The sequence below is a fragment of the Drosophila yakuba genome, unplaced genomic scaffold (genome assembly GCF_016746365.2).
Source record: "Drosophila yakuba strain Tai18E2 unplaced genomic scaffold, Prin_Dyak_Tai18E2_2.1 Segkk5_quiver_pilon_scaf, whole genome shotgun sequence".
NCBI classification, from domain to species: domain Eukaryota; kingdom Metazoa; phylum Arthropoda; class Insecta; order Diptera; family Drosophilidae; genus Drosophila; species Drosophila yakuba.
Window position 1 is genome coordinate 1249448 of NW_025048824.1, and position 14987 is coordinate 1264434.

At 41.8% G+C, this 14987-nt stretch overlaps 1 protein-coding gene across 1 annotated transcript; it reads left to right on the forward strand.

Moving 5' to 3' along the window:
• The first annotated feature begins 3751 nt into the window (after window positions 1-3751).
• LOC122319686 lies at window positions 3752-4988 on the forward strand. Its single transcript, XM_043207279.1, has 3 exons — window positions 3752-3846; window positions 3921-4181; window positions 4244-4988. The coding sequence occupies exons 1-3, from the start codon at window positions 3752-3754 to the stop codon at window positions 4986-4988; spliced, it is 1101 nt and encodes a 366-aa protein (XP_043063214.1).
• Window positions 4989-14987: the final 9999 nt, after the last annotated feature.

Below are 14987 nucleotides of genomic sequence, written 5' to 3' on the forward strand. Positions count from 1 at the left end.
TGTGTGATTTAACCCTTGTTTCGGAAATTTACTAGTATTTGGATTATTTTTATTTATTCCAATTCATTTAAAAAATGGAAAAAGAAAAGGAAGTATCGGTAAAACTTAATTCTAAATTAATAGTGGCTATGCAAAAACACAATAGGGTTATAAGTGATATTGGACGTATGAAAACTGCATTTGGAGAAAAAACTATTTCGTTCGATGGTTTTCAACTGGAATACCGAATGCAACTTCTCGAAACATATTGTGAAAAATTAATGGATATTCAGTCAGACATTAATGTGCTAAACCCAGGAAATAATTTCGAGAGCTTAGTGCATAATGACCCGTCTCTAACAAATATCGAAAAATTCAACCATTTGCTGACATGTCTAACAGACGATGCACTAGGAACTGTCAAGGCGTTTCAAATTTCGGATTTAAATTATGAGAAGGCATTGGCTAGTCTGAAAAACGTTTACGACAATGAATGCTTGATTTTTTTTGACACCATTTCTCAATTGTTTGACCTACCTCAAGTATCGAAACCATCTGCATCAGGCTTGAGGTCCCTTATTGACGAAATATCGGCCCTTTATTCATCATTACAGTCGTTGGGTAGTGAAAAGGACATAAATGACGCAATTTTTATTCACATTGCAAGGCCAAAATCCCGATTTAAAGAACAGCTTGATTATAACACGCTACCGACATGGTCCGATTGTGCGTTTCAATTGAATCGAAGATATCAACATCTAGCTGCTGAGGAGTCAACCAAAAGTAAAGGGAAGCCTAGCCAAGCTTCCACTAAGGGATATTCCGAATCCTCCTTCTTATGCACACAGACAGACCGCAGACCGGATTCAAAGTGTCGATATTGCTCAGCAACAAATCACAGTTTAGGCAGTTGTCAACCTTTCATGGTTTTATCGGTGATTCAGCGGTTCGATTTTACAAAACCGAACCAAAAATCGATTGTGCATAAATTTTTTAAATCCAGGTCATCCAGTGAAGAAGTGCAAAGCAACAAAGTGTCGTGTTTGCTCTAAGCTTCACAACACACTTCTTTACAGATACGGGGTAGAGCAGCAACCATTTTCGTCGGGATCAGTTCCTCAAGTGCATATCCAGGCACCTTCAGTAGCAGTTGATCATAATAATCAAGCCCATTCTTGTCATGTTGCTAGTACTGACCAAGTTATTCTTGCTACTGCTGTCGTTAAAGTACGGGATAGATTTGGACAGTTTCAATTAGCACGAGCGCTGTTAGATTCACGATCTCAAATCAATTTTATGGCAGAGGACTTAGCTCAGCGTTTGCGGTTACACAGGCAAGAATCATATCTAAATATCACTACTGTAGGGAAAAACGACTCGGTAGTACGGCACAAAGTCCACACGTCAATTCATTCTCGCGTCAATGCTCATAGTTTCGCTATCAATTTTTGGGTGTTAAGATCAATTTCATCTTATCAACCCGATCATGAAGTCAATTGTGCCCAATGGAGAATTCCGGCAAACATTAAACTGGTAGACCCTCGCTTTCACAAGCCTGCAAAAGTGGACTTACTGATTGGCGCAGAATCCTTTTTCGATCTTTTGAGCGTAGGCCAAATAAAATTGGGTTCTGAACATCCTTCACTTTAGAAAACTTTACTAGGATGGATTGTTTCTGGAAAGTTCACTCGACGCGCATCGAAGAACGCTCAGGTATGCAGCGTCTTTGGCAATGAAAATGTAAGTTCTTTCGACTCTCTGGTGGAACGATTTTGGGAATTGGAACACGTTCCTGAGAGATCGAAGGCTGCTTATACAGCTGAACAACTTGCTTCCGAGCAGCACTTTGAGCAAACCGTACATAGGCTTTCGTCTGGTCGTTTTGAGGTGAAGTTGCCATTTAAAAAAGATCCGAGTGTCTTAGGCTTATCCTTCGAATCGACAAAGCGCAGATTTCTTGCATTGGAACGCAAGCTTGCAAATAATCGCGAGTTACATGACATGTATCAGGTATTTATGAGAGAGTATCTTAATCTTGGACACATGTCACTGCTTTCAACACCTTCTCCAGAGAAACACTATTACATTCCACATCAATGTGTCTTGAGACCTGATAGTAGCGAGTTGTGTTTGACGCTTCAAGCAACTATTCAGAGGGAGCTTTACGCCATTCTGGCAAGATTTCGTTTGCACAAATATGCCTTGACGGCGGATATCTCAAAGATGTATAGGCAAGTTAACATTGCAAATGAAGATAGAGATTTCCAGCTTATCGTGTGAAAGGAAAAATCAACGCAAGCTCTCCAAACCTATCGCCTCAACACTGTCACTTATGGGACAGCCTCTGCTCCGTTTCTGGCCATCCGCTGCCTCTTTGAGCTATCAAAAATTCACGCTGAGTCACATCCTGTTGCATCAGAGGTAATTTCAAGCGACTTCTATGTCGATGATATGCTCACAGAAGCGAACAGTATTGAAGAGTTGGAGGTAATTCGCAAAGAAGTGACGAAGGTTTTGGAGTTAGGGGGTTTTCATCTAGCCAAATGGGCAACAAATCACCCAAGTTTGATGACCAACCAGGGATCAGAAAAATCTCTTATATTTAACACTTCTGAATCCGTTAAAACGATTGGGATGAGATAGAACCCTCAAAATGATGCGTTTCATTATTGCTTGGAGGATTCATTTCAGTCCTTACCACCAACTAAACGCAACATTTTGTCCATCAATCCTACTTCAGGAACTGTGCCGACAGAAATTAGATTGGGACGAATCGGTTCCCATGAACTTGCATACCAGTTGGAACGAATTTAAGCAGAATTTACTAGCAATTAACAAGATCTCCATTCCTCGATATATCTGTCTGTCTGGCTATGACACTGTTCAAATCCACGGATTTGCTGATGCATCGAGCCACGCCTACGGCTGTTGCATTTATTTTCGTACCGTGGCTGGGACAAATAGGTTATCAAGACTTCTAACCGCAAAGTCTAGAGTGTCCCCACTGAAAACAAAGTCAATTCCAAGGCTCGAGCTGTGTGCAGCGCATCTGCTGGCCAAATTATGGTCTCAAGTATCTCCTTTGCTTAACAAATTGGAGCTTGAAAGCACTAATAATCGGACTCACAAGTCACATTATACTGGTTAAGGAGGGATCCATCCACTCTAGCAACATTTGTCGCAAATAGAGTATCTGAAATTCAAGAACTCCCAAAGAATGTAGTTTGGCGTCATGTGCCCACGGAAGAAAATCCGGCTGATTTAGTCTCACGTGGAACAGACTCAGAAGGGTTCAGGTGTACTCTATGGGAAAATGGACCGGAGTTCTTACTCCGAAATCCAAGCGAGTGGCCTCGGTCCCATCAGATTGAAGTTTCAACGGAGTTACAGTTTTCTGAGAACAAAAAAAGCGTGGCAGTATGTTCCGTCACAAAAAAACTAACCAAATGTCTTTATTGAGCTTGTTGGAAGATGTTCATCATTTAGTAAACTCTTACGGATCATGGCCTACGTAAATCGATTTATTCAAGGGAAGAAGCGTCAACGCGAGGTCGTCATTTCGGCTAACGAACTGAAGTTGTCGTTTCTTAGGATGGTCCAAATATTTCAAAAGGCGGAGTTCAGTTCAGAATACGTCAAGTTGGAGAAGTCTGAATGTTTAAGGCCACATCTACAACGTTTAAATCCTTTTATACATACCAGCGATTTAAAGGTGTGACGTTCAACCTAATCCGAGTTGGGGGGAGATTGCTAAATGCACCAATTCCGTATGATGCCAAGTTTCCACTATTACTGTCCTCAAAGTCAGAATTTGTATCGCTATTTCTTCGCAACCTGCATCGGACTCATTATCATGCCGGTGTCAAGGTGATGGTTTCACTTTTGAGGCAACAGATATGGCTGATCAATGCACGAGAATCATGTACGAAAATTGTCCGTAGCTGCGTTCACTGTTTCCGGTATAAACCAGTGCTGATGAGCCAGATAATGGGCAATTTGCCCGCCGATAGAGTCCGAATGGAGCGCCCCTTTCTAGTTTGCGGAGTAAATTTTTGTGGTCCATTTTATGTGTCCTTAAAGGTCCGCGGTAGACATCCTATCAAAACTTATGTGGCCGTTTTTGTGTGCTTTTCGTCAAAGGCTGTTCACCTTGAACTTCTTGTGGACCTATCCACTGACAGCTTCTTATCCGTATTTAAAAGGTTCGTAGGGAGGAGAGAGCTGCCGGAGAAGGAGTACCGCGACAACGCCTCGAACTTCGTAGGAGCGTGCAGCGTGCTGAAGGAGCTGAGCGAAGCGTTTCACCGCAGTCGGGACGAGCTCAGCGGATACGCAGCTCAGAGAGGCGTCGAGTGGTGTTTCATGTGGTAACCTCACACTTCGGAGGACTTTGGGAAGCAGCCGTCAAGTCCGCCAAAACCCGGTTGCTGCGAGGAGTCGGCAACGCCAAGCTCACAACGGACGAGTTGAGCACCCACCTGGTCGAGGTAGAGGCGCTGCTCAATTCGCGTCCAATCGCGTCGCCGGGCAACGATCCCAACGATGGAGAGGTCCTAACACCAGGACACCTACTAATCGGGCAGCCTCTCATCACTCTGCCACAAGAATCCGGCTCAGGAGGAGTTTGCAGCAAGGCCAGTTGCGCGTATTTGAAGCGGTGGCGAATTCTGTCCGCTCTCAAGCAGCAGTTTTGGGACGGCTGGTCTCAGGACTACATCGCCAGCCTGCAGCAGCGCAACAAATGGAGCGTCAGATGCCGCGATCTGGAGGTCGGTTGCCTAGTGGTCGTCCACAAGGACAACGTACCCCCGCAGCGTTGGCTAACAGGCCGCGTGGTGGCAACAACAGCAGGCGAGGACGGTAGAGTGCGTGTGGCGGAAGTGCGGACGTCAGGAGGCGTCATCAAGCGCGCCGTCCACAAGCTGGCATTACTGCCAGTGCATACTGCTCCTGTTGAGGAGGTCAAAGAGCCGGAGGTCTTTAACGGGGCCGGAATGTTGGAGCAGTAGTTTAAGTTTAAAGTATAAGAGAACTTTTATGAAATTCCTATGTTATGTTATGTTATGTTATGGTCGACCAATTATGTTATCATTCTCATGAAAGCTCTGCTATGTTAAGAAGCGCACTCGTAAAATTGAAGTCGAAGCTGCTGGCTGCGCCAGCGCATTAAAACATTTTGGATCGAACCTCTCGTTCTTTCTATCGGTGGAAATTTCCCAGCTAGGCTGTTAGCCGCCAGTCTTAATTTTCTAATAAATTTTCTTTGGGAAAACTCTCCCGATTTTTGAACTATTTTATCATCGATCCATTTTTGAATTGTAGAAATTTTTCGACAATTGAGACACGACAGTTTGTTCTCTTGTCTCTTTATTTGGTTGATTTGATTATTTGGTCTCTTTACATCATAATTTGAAAATGGCTCGTTTTTTAAGTTGTTTGCATCTAATAGTTTAGGACATAAACATCGTTTGATGTTGAAATGGTATTCGCTACATAAATACCTGTTTCTTTTACTTGGTTTGCGATTACTATATTTGTATCTTCAATTCAAGTTATATTGATTCTTCGGACAACTTGTGGTCCCGCTGGTAATAATATTCTATTATTATATTCTATTATTACCAGTGTTGTATGGTATTGGAACATAAATTGGAAATTGGAAATTATTGGGTCTAATTATAAAACAATCTTCTCTTGGTTTGAAGTCTAATTGGCAGTTAAATTTTTTTATAAAATCAATGCAAATTATTCCATCACATGGTAAGGGAAATTGTTGATTAACAATATGAAAATTATGAGGAATTATGTATTAATCTGTTTGTAGCTCTATTGAGGTTAAGCCCTTATATTGAATAATCTCTTGGCTTATGCCTTAAATATTTATTATACTGTCATCTAGTATATTATTGAAGTAGTCTCCTTCTTCTTTTAGTATGGAAATATCTTCAGCTGTGTCAACTAAGAAAATTAATCTTTTTTTTCTGTTGCCACAATGCAATGAATATATTTATACTTAGATTGATTAAATGTACATGAGCTTTATTTATTGCTGTGTATCTGAGGGTTGTTGCGAGTTTCCCGAAATATTTAGGGTTAGAGTTTCCTCGGTTCCTATAATAAATACCATTATTATGCTTGCCGTAGTTGTAATTATTGTTATTGTAATTATTGTTATCTATAACCTTGCCGTCTGTTAGAGTTACCTCTCTTTGAATACATTACATGATTCACATTTCCGGTTACTCTGGAGCTAGTTCTTATGTAGGCACCTATGGCAGCATCCATAGTTGTGCATGTACCTGCTTCTAGCACAGTTTTCACACATTCGTGTTCGGTATTTTTAATCATAACATCGATGGCGTCCCTAGTACTCAATCTATTGTCTGAGAAGCGGCTGCACTATGTATTACTTATGTTAAGAGAGTTGGGAGAGAATGCAATGTGCGCACATTATGTAAAAAGCGGCTTTCGGTTAGCGGGGGAATGCTGACCATGCACTTATTGACGATCATATAACACTTCCACTCGAACATCATTGTTTATGCTAGCATTGCCAATGCGTATGTAATTATATTACTTATTTATGCAAGTATTTTGAGTACAGTGTACTCTTGATATGTACGCATACTACACAGGTTCAGAGTATCTAAACTCTATTTCTCCTCGGTTTGACACCGCCGTTACTACTTGTTGCGTAACTGTTGCGTAACTAGCAACTGCAGGCCCTCCTCATGCATTCTTCATTTGCATTTGTGCGGAGTTTTAACTCCTCATACTGGTTTTAAGTGTTAGTGCGTTGTCTTCCCTCACCTTTTGTTTTAAAGACCCAGGAGTAAGATTGTTATCCCAAATATTGTTTTGTTTTTACTTGCACCTTACTTGTCGCAGTAAGACCGTACATCTTATCGCCTTGTATAACTTACTATAAGCAAAACACGTGCAAAATACCTCTTGGAACCTCATCAAACCCTCCGTTATCAACAATGCTACCCTGTCTTTCCGTCCGTCTGTCTGTCTCTTGTTCGATTTCGATTTTAGGTGTTCTGGTTTTCGCAAAATGTTTGCTATAGGAAACAACTATTTTATTTTTTTGTCCAAATCAAAATACAGAATATAATAACTCTAATGTTTGCAATTGTTTTTTTTTTTTTTTTTTTTTTTTTTTTTTTTTTATTAATTTAAAATCTGTCCATGTGGACAATAATTAAATGTTTGGGTGGGGGGGGCATTAACTTAAGGGATTACAAAGTTGTAGATAGGTCGGGGGTTCATTGTAGTGGGTTATAAGTGGGGGAGATCAAGCGGGTGTTTCCTCTGGAGGCGCCTGGTGGTTTCACTATTGTCCAGGAGGTTGATAGCCAGATGGTTTGGGTGGTTGTCTAGACGCTTGGCGTATCTCGCACTGAATCGGGAGATTTCCTCTGCTACCCACGGTATTCCTAGCTCCTTATGGATTGTCGAGTTCTCGTGGTATGGGTGAGCGTCAGAGATTAGCCTTAGGCACTTGTTTTGAAAGCGCTGTATGCGGATTCGGTTAGAGACGCTTGCAGTGCCCCACAATTGAATCCCATAAGTCCAAATTGGCTTCAGGATGGCCTTGTACAGGAGGAGTTTTAGGTTCTCCCTAAGTTTGGACCTTTTCCCGATGAGCCAATGGAGTTGCTTGAGGCGCAGGTCGGCCTGGTGTCGTTTGGCGATTAGGTGGGGGCGCCAAGTGAGCCTCCGGTCTAGCGTCAATCCGAGGTATTTCGGGGTGCTTGAAGATGGAATAGTTTCCCCGTTGAGCGTGACTGGGGGGCAGTCTCCTCTGCGCAGGGAGAAAGTAGTTTGGGTGGATTTGTCTGCGTTCACGGCAATGTTCCATCGCTTCAACCATGGGTCGAGGGCATCCAGCTGGCTTTGAATGATGGCTGATGCTTCTTGGGGGTCTGAGGCGGAGGCTAGGAAGGCGGTGTCATCGGCGTATGTGGCCACTGTTAGGCTTCGGGAGGGTGTGATAGGAAGGTCTGCTGTGTAGAGTGTGTACAGTATTGGTCCAAGAACGCTGCCTTGGGGTACTCCGGCTCTTATCGGCCTAGGCGTGCTGGTCGCTGTTCCGCATCGAACTTGGAACTCTCTACCCTCTGTGAAGGATTTGAGGAAGGCGAAGTGGGATCCGGGAAGGTGCGACTTGATCTTGTAGTGGAGACCAGGGTGCCAGACTTTGTCGAAGGCCTGTTTGACATCCAGCATGACGGCGCAGCAGTATTGCTTCCTTTCGAAGGCCTCCAATATTTGCTCTACAAGCCGGTGGCATTGCTCTGGTGTTCCGTGGGAGCGCCTGAAGCCAAACTGGTGATCGGGGATCAGACCAGCCTCGTCCAGTGCTGGCAACACTCTGCGCAGAAATACTCTTTCGAGTATTTTGGAGAGGATTGCCAGCAAACTAATCGGACGATAGGAGGCGAGATTGGCTTCAGGTTTACCGGGCTTGAGGATGGTGATCACATCGGCGCGTTTCCATAGTTTCGGGAAGTACCCTAGCCGGAAGCAGCTGTTAAATATGTTGGCGAGCAGCTGTGAGCAAAATGTGGGTAACATTTTTAGTGCAGTAGCGTCGATGCGATCGGGGCCTGGGGACTTGCCGTTTTTTAGTGAGGCAATTTCCTGCGCGATCTCCTCTGGTGTAACGGGCTGGATTGCTGGTCCTGGAGCACATGGGCTTTCAACAGCTCTGATGGTGTCAGCTTGCTCTGCAGCTGTGCATCGGTCAAACGGTGTGAAGGCAGTGTGGAGGTGGTCAGCAAAAGCTTCGGCTCTTTCTGCCTCAGACCGACACCAGGTGCCGTCCGCTTTACGCACTGGTACCGTTTTCTTGGCAGGTCTTTTGATATGCCGCGTGACGTTCCACAGGTTGTGCTGCGGGTCTCCAGGTTCCAGGTCTTCAAGGAAACGTTGAAACGAGTCTTGGCGTAGGGTCGTCAGTTTTTCCTTCAGTTCCTTGGAGGCACGATTGAGCGCTGTCTTATCCCTGGGGTTACGCGAGAGGAACCATACCCTTCTGAGGCGTCTTTTCTCGGCCACGAGGGCGGCTATTTCTGGGGACCACAGATGCAGGTCCCTTGCTGGAGTTCTCGGGGTCGTAGGGGGAGGAGGGTTCGCAAACTCGGCGGAGAAGGTAGAAGTTGCTGGGCTTGAGAAAATTTGGAGCGGCCACCTTTTTCACAGCTTTAATTCCGATGTTTGCCATTACTTTCTTACAGAACTTTAACCACTTAAGTAAATAAATTAAATGGCCTTATTTATTTGGTCCTCCTTCAAATTAAATAATGAATTCTGTTAAATTTTATAAATATTTTTACCTGCCTGTTTCGTTTTACCAAGAGTATGGCAACCTTCGCGATAACTTTTGGCGACGTACTTATCGACCCCCTGCCAAATCGACGGCAACATTTTCTTTGTCAAATCTGAGGTGGGGCTAGAAATCATTTTTTTGTAAAATACTAAGTGGCAGAACGATCTTGAGGTGATGTGGAATAAACATCAATAGACCACTGAGTAAATTATTTTATTTTATATTATAATATATTGTATTCTTGATCAGGATCAATAGCCGAGTCGATCTGGTCATGTCCGGTTGTCCGCCCGTATGACTGACCGTCCGTAAGGCTGACCGTCCGTATGGCTGACCGTCCGTATGGACTTCGAGATCTCAACGTCAACTACCATGCCCACACACACTTTTGAAAAATGATTTGAAATTTTTTAATTTTTTTTGTAATCTTGTAAATTTCTATCGATTTGCAGAAAAACTGGTTTGATATTTTTTCAATTTTGTATTCGTTTTGTAAATTTTTATCAATTTGCCAAAAAACTTTTTGTCACGCCAAAAGCTGTCAGTGTTAAAATTTCTCTTGCACTTCCACTAGCTGAGTAACGGGTATCAGATAGTCGGGGAGCTCGACTATAGCGTTCTCACTTGATTTTCTTGTTTTGGTTCTTGAAATTGGTTACCTGTGCATGTATTAATTGCGTTGATGAAGCCCTTAACCCTGTTTTTCTTACTGTGGGTGTGGTAACTCTAGTCGAATAAATGAAAAAGTGGATCCTGTATCGACAAACAAATTTAGTGATTTTTCTGGTGCATAAAGCAGTGTTGCATGACCTTTAATGGTCCCTAAATATCCCCTGGGCTGTTCGATGCATTTCTTGTTTGCATTTTTGAATGAAGGGATGTTTAAGTCTCGTTGAATGTTTTCGTTTAGAACATACCACGGTGCTTCGGTGATAATTCGGAGGATCTTTGATTGAGCTCGTTGGACGATGTCCATATTGCTATTGCAGGTATTTCTCCATAGCTTATAGGTTCTGGGTACCCCAGACTAGGGGTATGTAGTTTTTAATGTATGTGCTTGGAAAAGAGAAGTTTAGTTGACTAACCAACTCGGAACTATCAACTTCATCACTAATAAGCTTACAAATAACAACTGTTCCATCTTTTAGCTAGGGAGGGTAAATTAATTAACATTAGTCTACTGAAATAAGGAGGTAAAAAAAGGTTTCTAATTCAGGCCAATGGCAAACCGCAAGAAGTTCTTTTTAACCGATTCAATGCAGTTCAAGTAAAATACGTATTTTGGACTTCAAGCAGGTGATCCATACTCAAGAATCGGACAGACCACAGAAATTAATATGGTTTTGTACATGTAAGGATCATTAAATTATAAAACCAAGCACACCCCTGGCGTAATTGACTATAGACGAAATATGGTCTGAAAATTTTAGTTTAAGGCCCAAAAGAACACCAAGATCATTAGCCCGTGTTATTTTGTCCAAAGAGCACCTATTAATAGTGTAAGTCTCGCGTGTATGACAGAAGGTCATAACTTTACCCCTCGAGCCATTTAAGTCTAGTACGTTATCATGGCACCATATAAGCTAACTAGACCGGAATTTAGGTCCAAAAGACAAGAAATGCCGTTATACTGGAGACATTACTTTACTTCGTCTGCGTACATGAGGACACGCGAATGCTTTATTACTAAGTAAAGGTAGTTAATGAATAAGTTGAAAGGAAGCGGAAAAGTTTCCTAACCAAAAATTAATGAATAAGAGTCAAATGCTTCACTAAAGTCAGTGTAGATGACATCTGTTTGAAGATTGTATTACCGGGGAAGTTAGTCCAAAAATTTAGTGGTTGTTAATCTGCATTTCATAATATATGGTGGTGATATAATTGACCAACAAAGGTGCTGCAAATGAAGAGTGATAATATTTTCAAAAAGCTGACAATTTAGAGATTCCTCTGTAATTGCTTGCATCCAATATGTTATATTGGGGAACTGCGAAGATTCAAGAGATAAGGTAATCAATTTCAGTAGAGGCTTGCACAAGGCTTCCACAAGGCTTCCACACAGAATCTAAGCACACAGCCGGGGATTGAGTCGGGGCCCGGCGAATAGACTGGCTTAACACGCTAAAAATCGTAAGGCGGTAAGCTTCCGTTTAGAGTGGGACAAATTATTAAATTCGACTTTGATATTTGCGCTTAGTGTTAACGAAATTATAAAACAGTATCGGATCCTGCGCGAACTCAAACTTACAACGGTTTAAATATTTCTTGTAACACTAGAATTAATCACGGTAAAATTTAAGCGATCACTTAAATATTTAGAGAGGGTAGACTGAGAACTGCTATTTTTAAATTTTGTATACAGTCCGGACTTTACAATTCTTAGGTGTGTCAACTCTTTGTTAAACCCAGGAGGTTTGTTAGAAGTTGACGTATAGTACATCGGAACACAAAAGATAATTAAAGATTTAATAGAGGTATAAAAAATATTTATGGCATACGCCATTTTGTTACAGGAGTACATTTCGCAACATTGAAAGCCAGTTATAAAACAAGAGAGAACACTATAATCGAGTTCCCCAACTATCTGATACCCGTTACTTAGATAGTGAAAGTGCGAGAGACTTTTAACACTGACAGTTTTTGGCCGTTTGTGGGCGTTAGAGCGGGCGTGGAAAAAAGTCATATTTTTCATAAGTGTGGGAGTGGCAGTTTTGAAAGGCTTGTGGGCGTTGGAGTGGGCGTGGAAACACACTTGCGCTGCGTATATGTTGCAGGAGTCTGTATGCTCAATCTCAACTTTCTAGCTATTGTAGTTCCGGAGATCTCGACGTTCATACGGACATGGCCAGATCGGCTTGTCTATTGATCCTGATCAAGAATATATATACTTTATATGGTCAGAATTGCATCCTTCTGCCTGTTACATACGCAGCGCATTTAGTGTGCACCATTTTATCACATAGTCAGCAAGTCATTCTTGGCTGCTCAGGCTTTATTACGTGGCGGCATTTTTTTTGGAAACAGACAACATTTATTTCCATGTTTAAAAAGACTTAAAGTTAAACATAACTTGACGACTTAAAATTAAAACTTGTAAGCGATTTGTTAAATGTACCGCGGTTTATGTGCATACAAAAACAACACCACACAGCACTGCAACCAAAATAACGAAAAAGAAAGTAAAGTAAACAGAAAACAGCAACAGATTTAAAATTAAATTATTAAAATTGATTCACTCGCGAAGCGAACTGAGTTGTAACAATTAAGTTTAAAAAAAGAATTTTAAAAAATTTATTAAAAACCGCCACTGGTTTGACAAACGCATAATAAATTCGGTGCGCAGAGAAATCCTCGCTGTGGAACAAGGATATTTAATTGGGTTTTTCGGCTTTAATGTGCTTGCACCAAATATGACGGCTGTCTAGGTGTACTCCCATATATGTTACCTCTTGTGCTCTCGATATCACAATGTTGTTAAGCGATGGGGATGGGCAATCCTTCTTGCTTGACGTGCTTGTTCATTTACTTTTATTCTCCAATTTGAGAGTCACTTCAACGTCCACCAGGTGAAGAGTTAGTTGCGTTAATGCTTGGATCGGGCATCTGGATCTGCTAAAAATGGCGGTGTCGTCGGCAAAGGCTGGGGATCCTTGGGGACCCCTGCTCCAATGTGATGGTCATTGGAAGTAGCAGTATTGCTTTTCGCTGCAAAATTCCTTTTGTAGAGGTATGACTTGAGTAGTCTGTGCGTGCGTGGGTAGTTTTAGCTTGATCTTGTGCATAAGTCCGTCTAGCCAAACTCTGTCGAATGCTTGGGATACGTCCACAAAAAGTGCTGTAAAAATTTGTTCTATCTAGTGATTGTATATTATTATGCAATAATTGGCGTGCTTTAATAAAGCATTCTACCAATACGCGGGTATGCTTGTTTACAGTCCCATATTGGACATGCCTTTCATTGGCTGAGACATTCATTCACCTTGTCAAATGTCTTTTTAGTCTCTTTTATTATTGTATGCAAGATTTTTATTTATATCTTTAAAGATAATATAAATTAACAGCAAAGGCGGAGTTTTTTTTATTTACTGTGTGATTTTTAATTTTATATTCTCTAATAGTATGATAACTATTTATAAGTTTTAAAATCCTAATACTAGTTTATTTTGTCACCAGTTTATTTTAAACTGTCCTTTGATTAGACGTCCCTAAACAGTTTGTTTGCTGTCCAGGTAGGTCTTTGCGGCGGAGACGGGATTGACTGCTAGATGCGTCTCACTTTTTGCTAAGTGGTTGAAGTGCGATATGAGGCAAATGTACTGGCCCTGTCTGCATCACTACGAGCCCAGCAGCCTCTGGAATTTCGTATTGGCGACTCGGTGATAGTAAATGCTTTGTGCTTGTTGTTGATAGTTTCTCTATGTATCGACGTTTGGCATGTTTTTTTCTTGTTTTCAGGCTGTGGGTAGCTTATTTGTGGCATCTTTTAGTCTCTGTTTAGCTGATGGGGATCTGTTAGTTTGCCATTCACGAACTAAGCGTCGCTTTACATGGACTCGAATTGTTTATTTATCTTTTTTGAATAGGGATTTTCTGTGTAAGTTTGAGGAGTAGAAGATTAGGCTGCACCAACAAGAAGAGATTTCAGTTTGGTGTTGATTTGTCAATGTCGGATTTACTATTGAGTTGTGGGCTTAAATCAATGTGTGAACTAATATATTTTCTATACTTGAGCCAGGAATGTTTTTGGTGATTGCAAAGTCGATCAGATCAAGTAATTTGTTGAGGTCTGTTGGATTTCCAGGAAAAACATGGTCAAGTTTGTTGGCTGCTTGTAGAGCTGCTTTCCTTTTGTGTTTACGAGGCGCGGACCCCAAAGTGTGTGCTTAGCGTTGTAGTCTCCTGCAGCTAGGAAATGGTCTCCAAGTGATTTGAAAAAAGTAAGGCTATGGTGGGGTGCTTATTGTCCTCCAGCTGTATGTTTATAGATGCAGATAATTTTCAGAAAATCCATTGTAATAGTGATGCCTCCTTACAGGGATTCCTGTCCCTCCACGGGCTGTAACATCGGGTTAATTAATACCGTAAAAAAGGTAGCCATTTATTTGAAAGTTGTACATGTTTGTAAGGTGTGTTTTCTAGATAAGCATTACTTCGATGTATTTTTTGTATAGGAATTGAGTTAGGTCAAGTACACGTTGTGATACATCATTTGTGTTCCACATCGATATAAGTAGGAAAGCCATTAAGTATTTGAACTGTTGTGATACAGGCATTTGTATCAGGAGGTTTTAGTTTCGGTTTTAGTTTTAGTTTCATATCTTGCATGGTGGTTCCTTGAATCGACATAAACTCTATCTTGCTTTTTTGCAGGTTGTACATCGTGGATTTTATTTTCGTATCATTTTGTTCTGAGGGCTGATGATTTTGGTCCTTGCCAGACCCTGTGAGCGCTGTTGGAGGTGTTCGGTTGCTTGTGTAGCTTGAGCTGAGGGAAGCTGTCCAGTTTTTAAGGCATTTGCAAAAGTTACTATAGTGTCAATGGGACGGGACGGACCCGGAGGCAGTTCCTGCAGCTCTGGGAAAGAAGATTTCTGGGTTTGTGTTTGATGGGGCGAGTGTGGCCATTCCTTGTTGGGTCCTTAATGTAGTTGTTCGGGGCTGGAGTCGTCTCTTC

Bases quoted from the DNA above. Each gene is read 5' to 3' on its own strand.
- LOC122319686 (XM_043207279.1), top strand. From the start codon at position 3,752: ATGCCAAGTTTCCACTATTACTGTCCTCAAAGTCAGAATTTGTATCGC. The intron at 3,847-3,920 runs GTGATGGTTTCA...AATTGTCCGTAG, and splicing joins ATTATCATGCCGGTGTCAAG to CTGCGTTCACTGTTTCCGGT. The intron at 4,182-4,243 runs GTTCGTAGGGAG...CGAACTTCGTAG, and splicing joins TTCTTATCCGTATTTAAAAG to GAGCGTGCAGCGTGCTGAAG.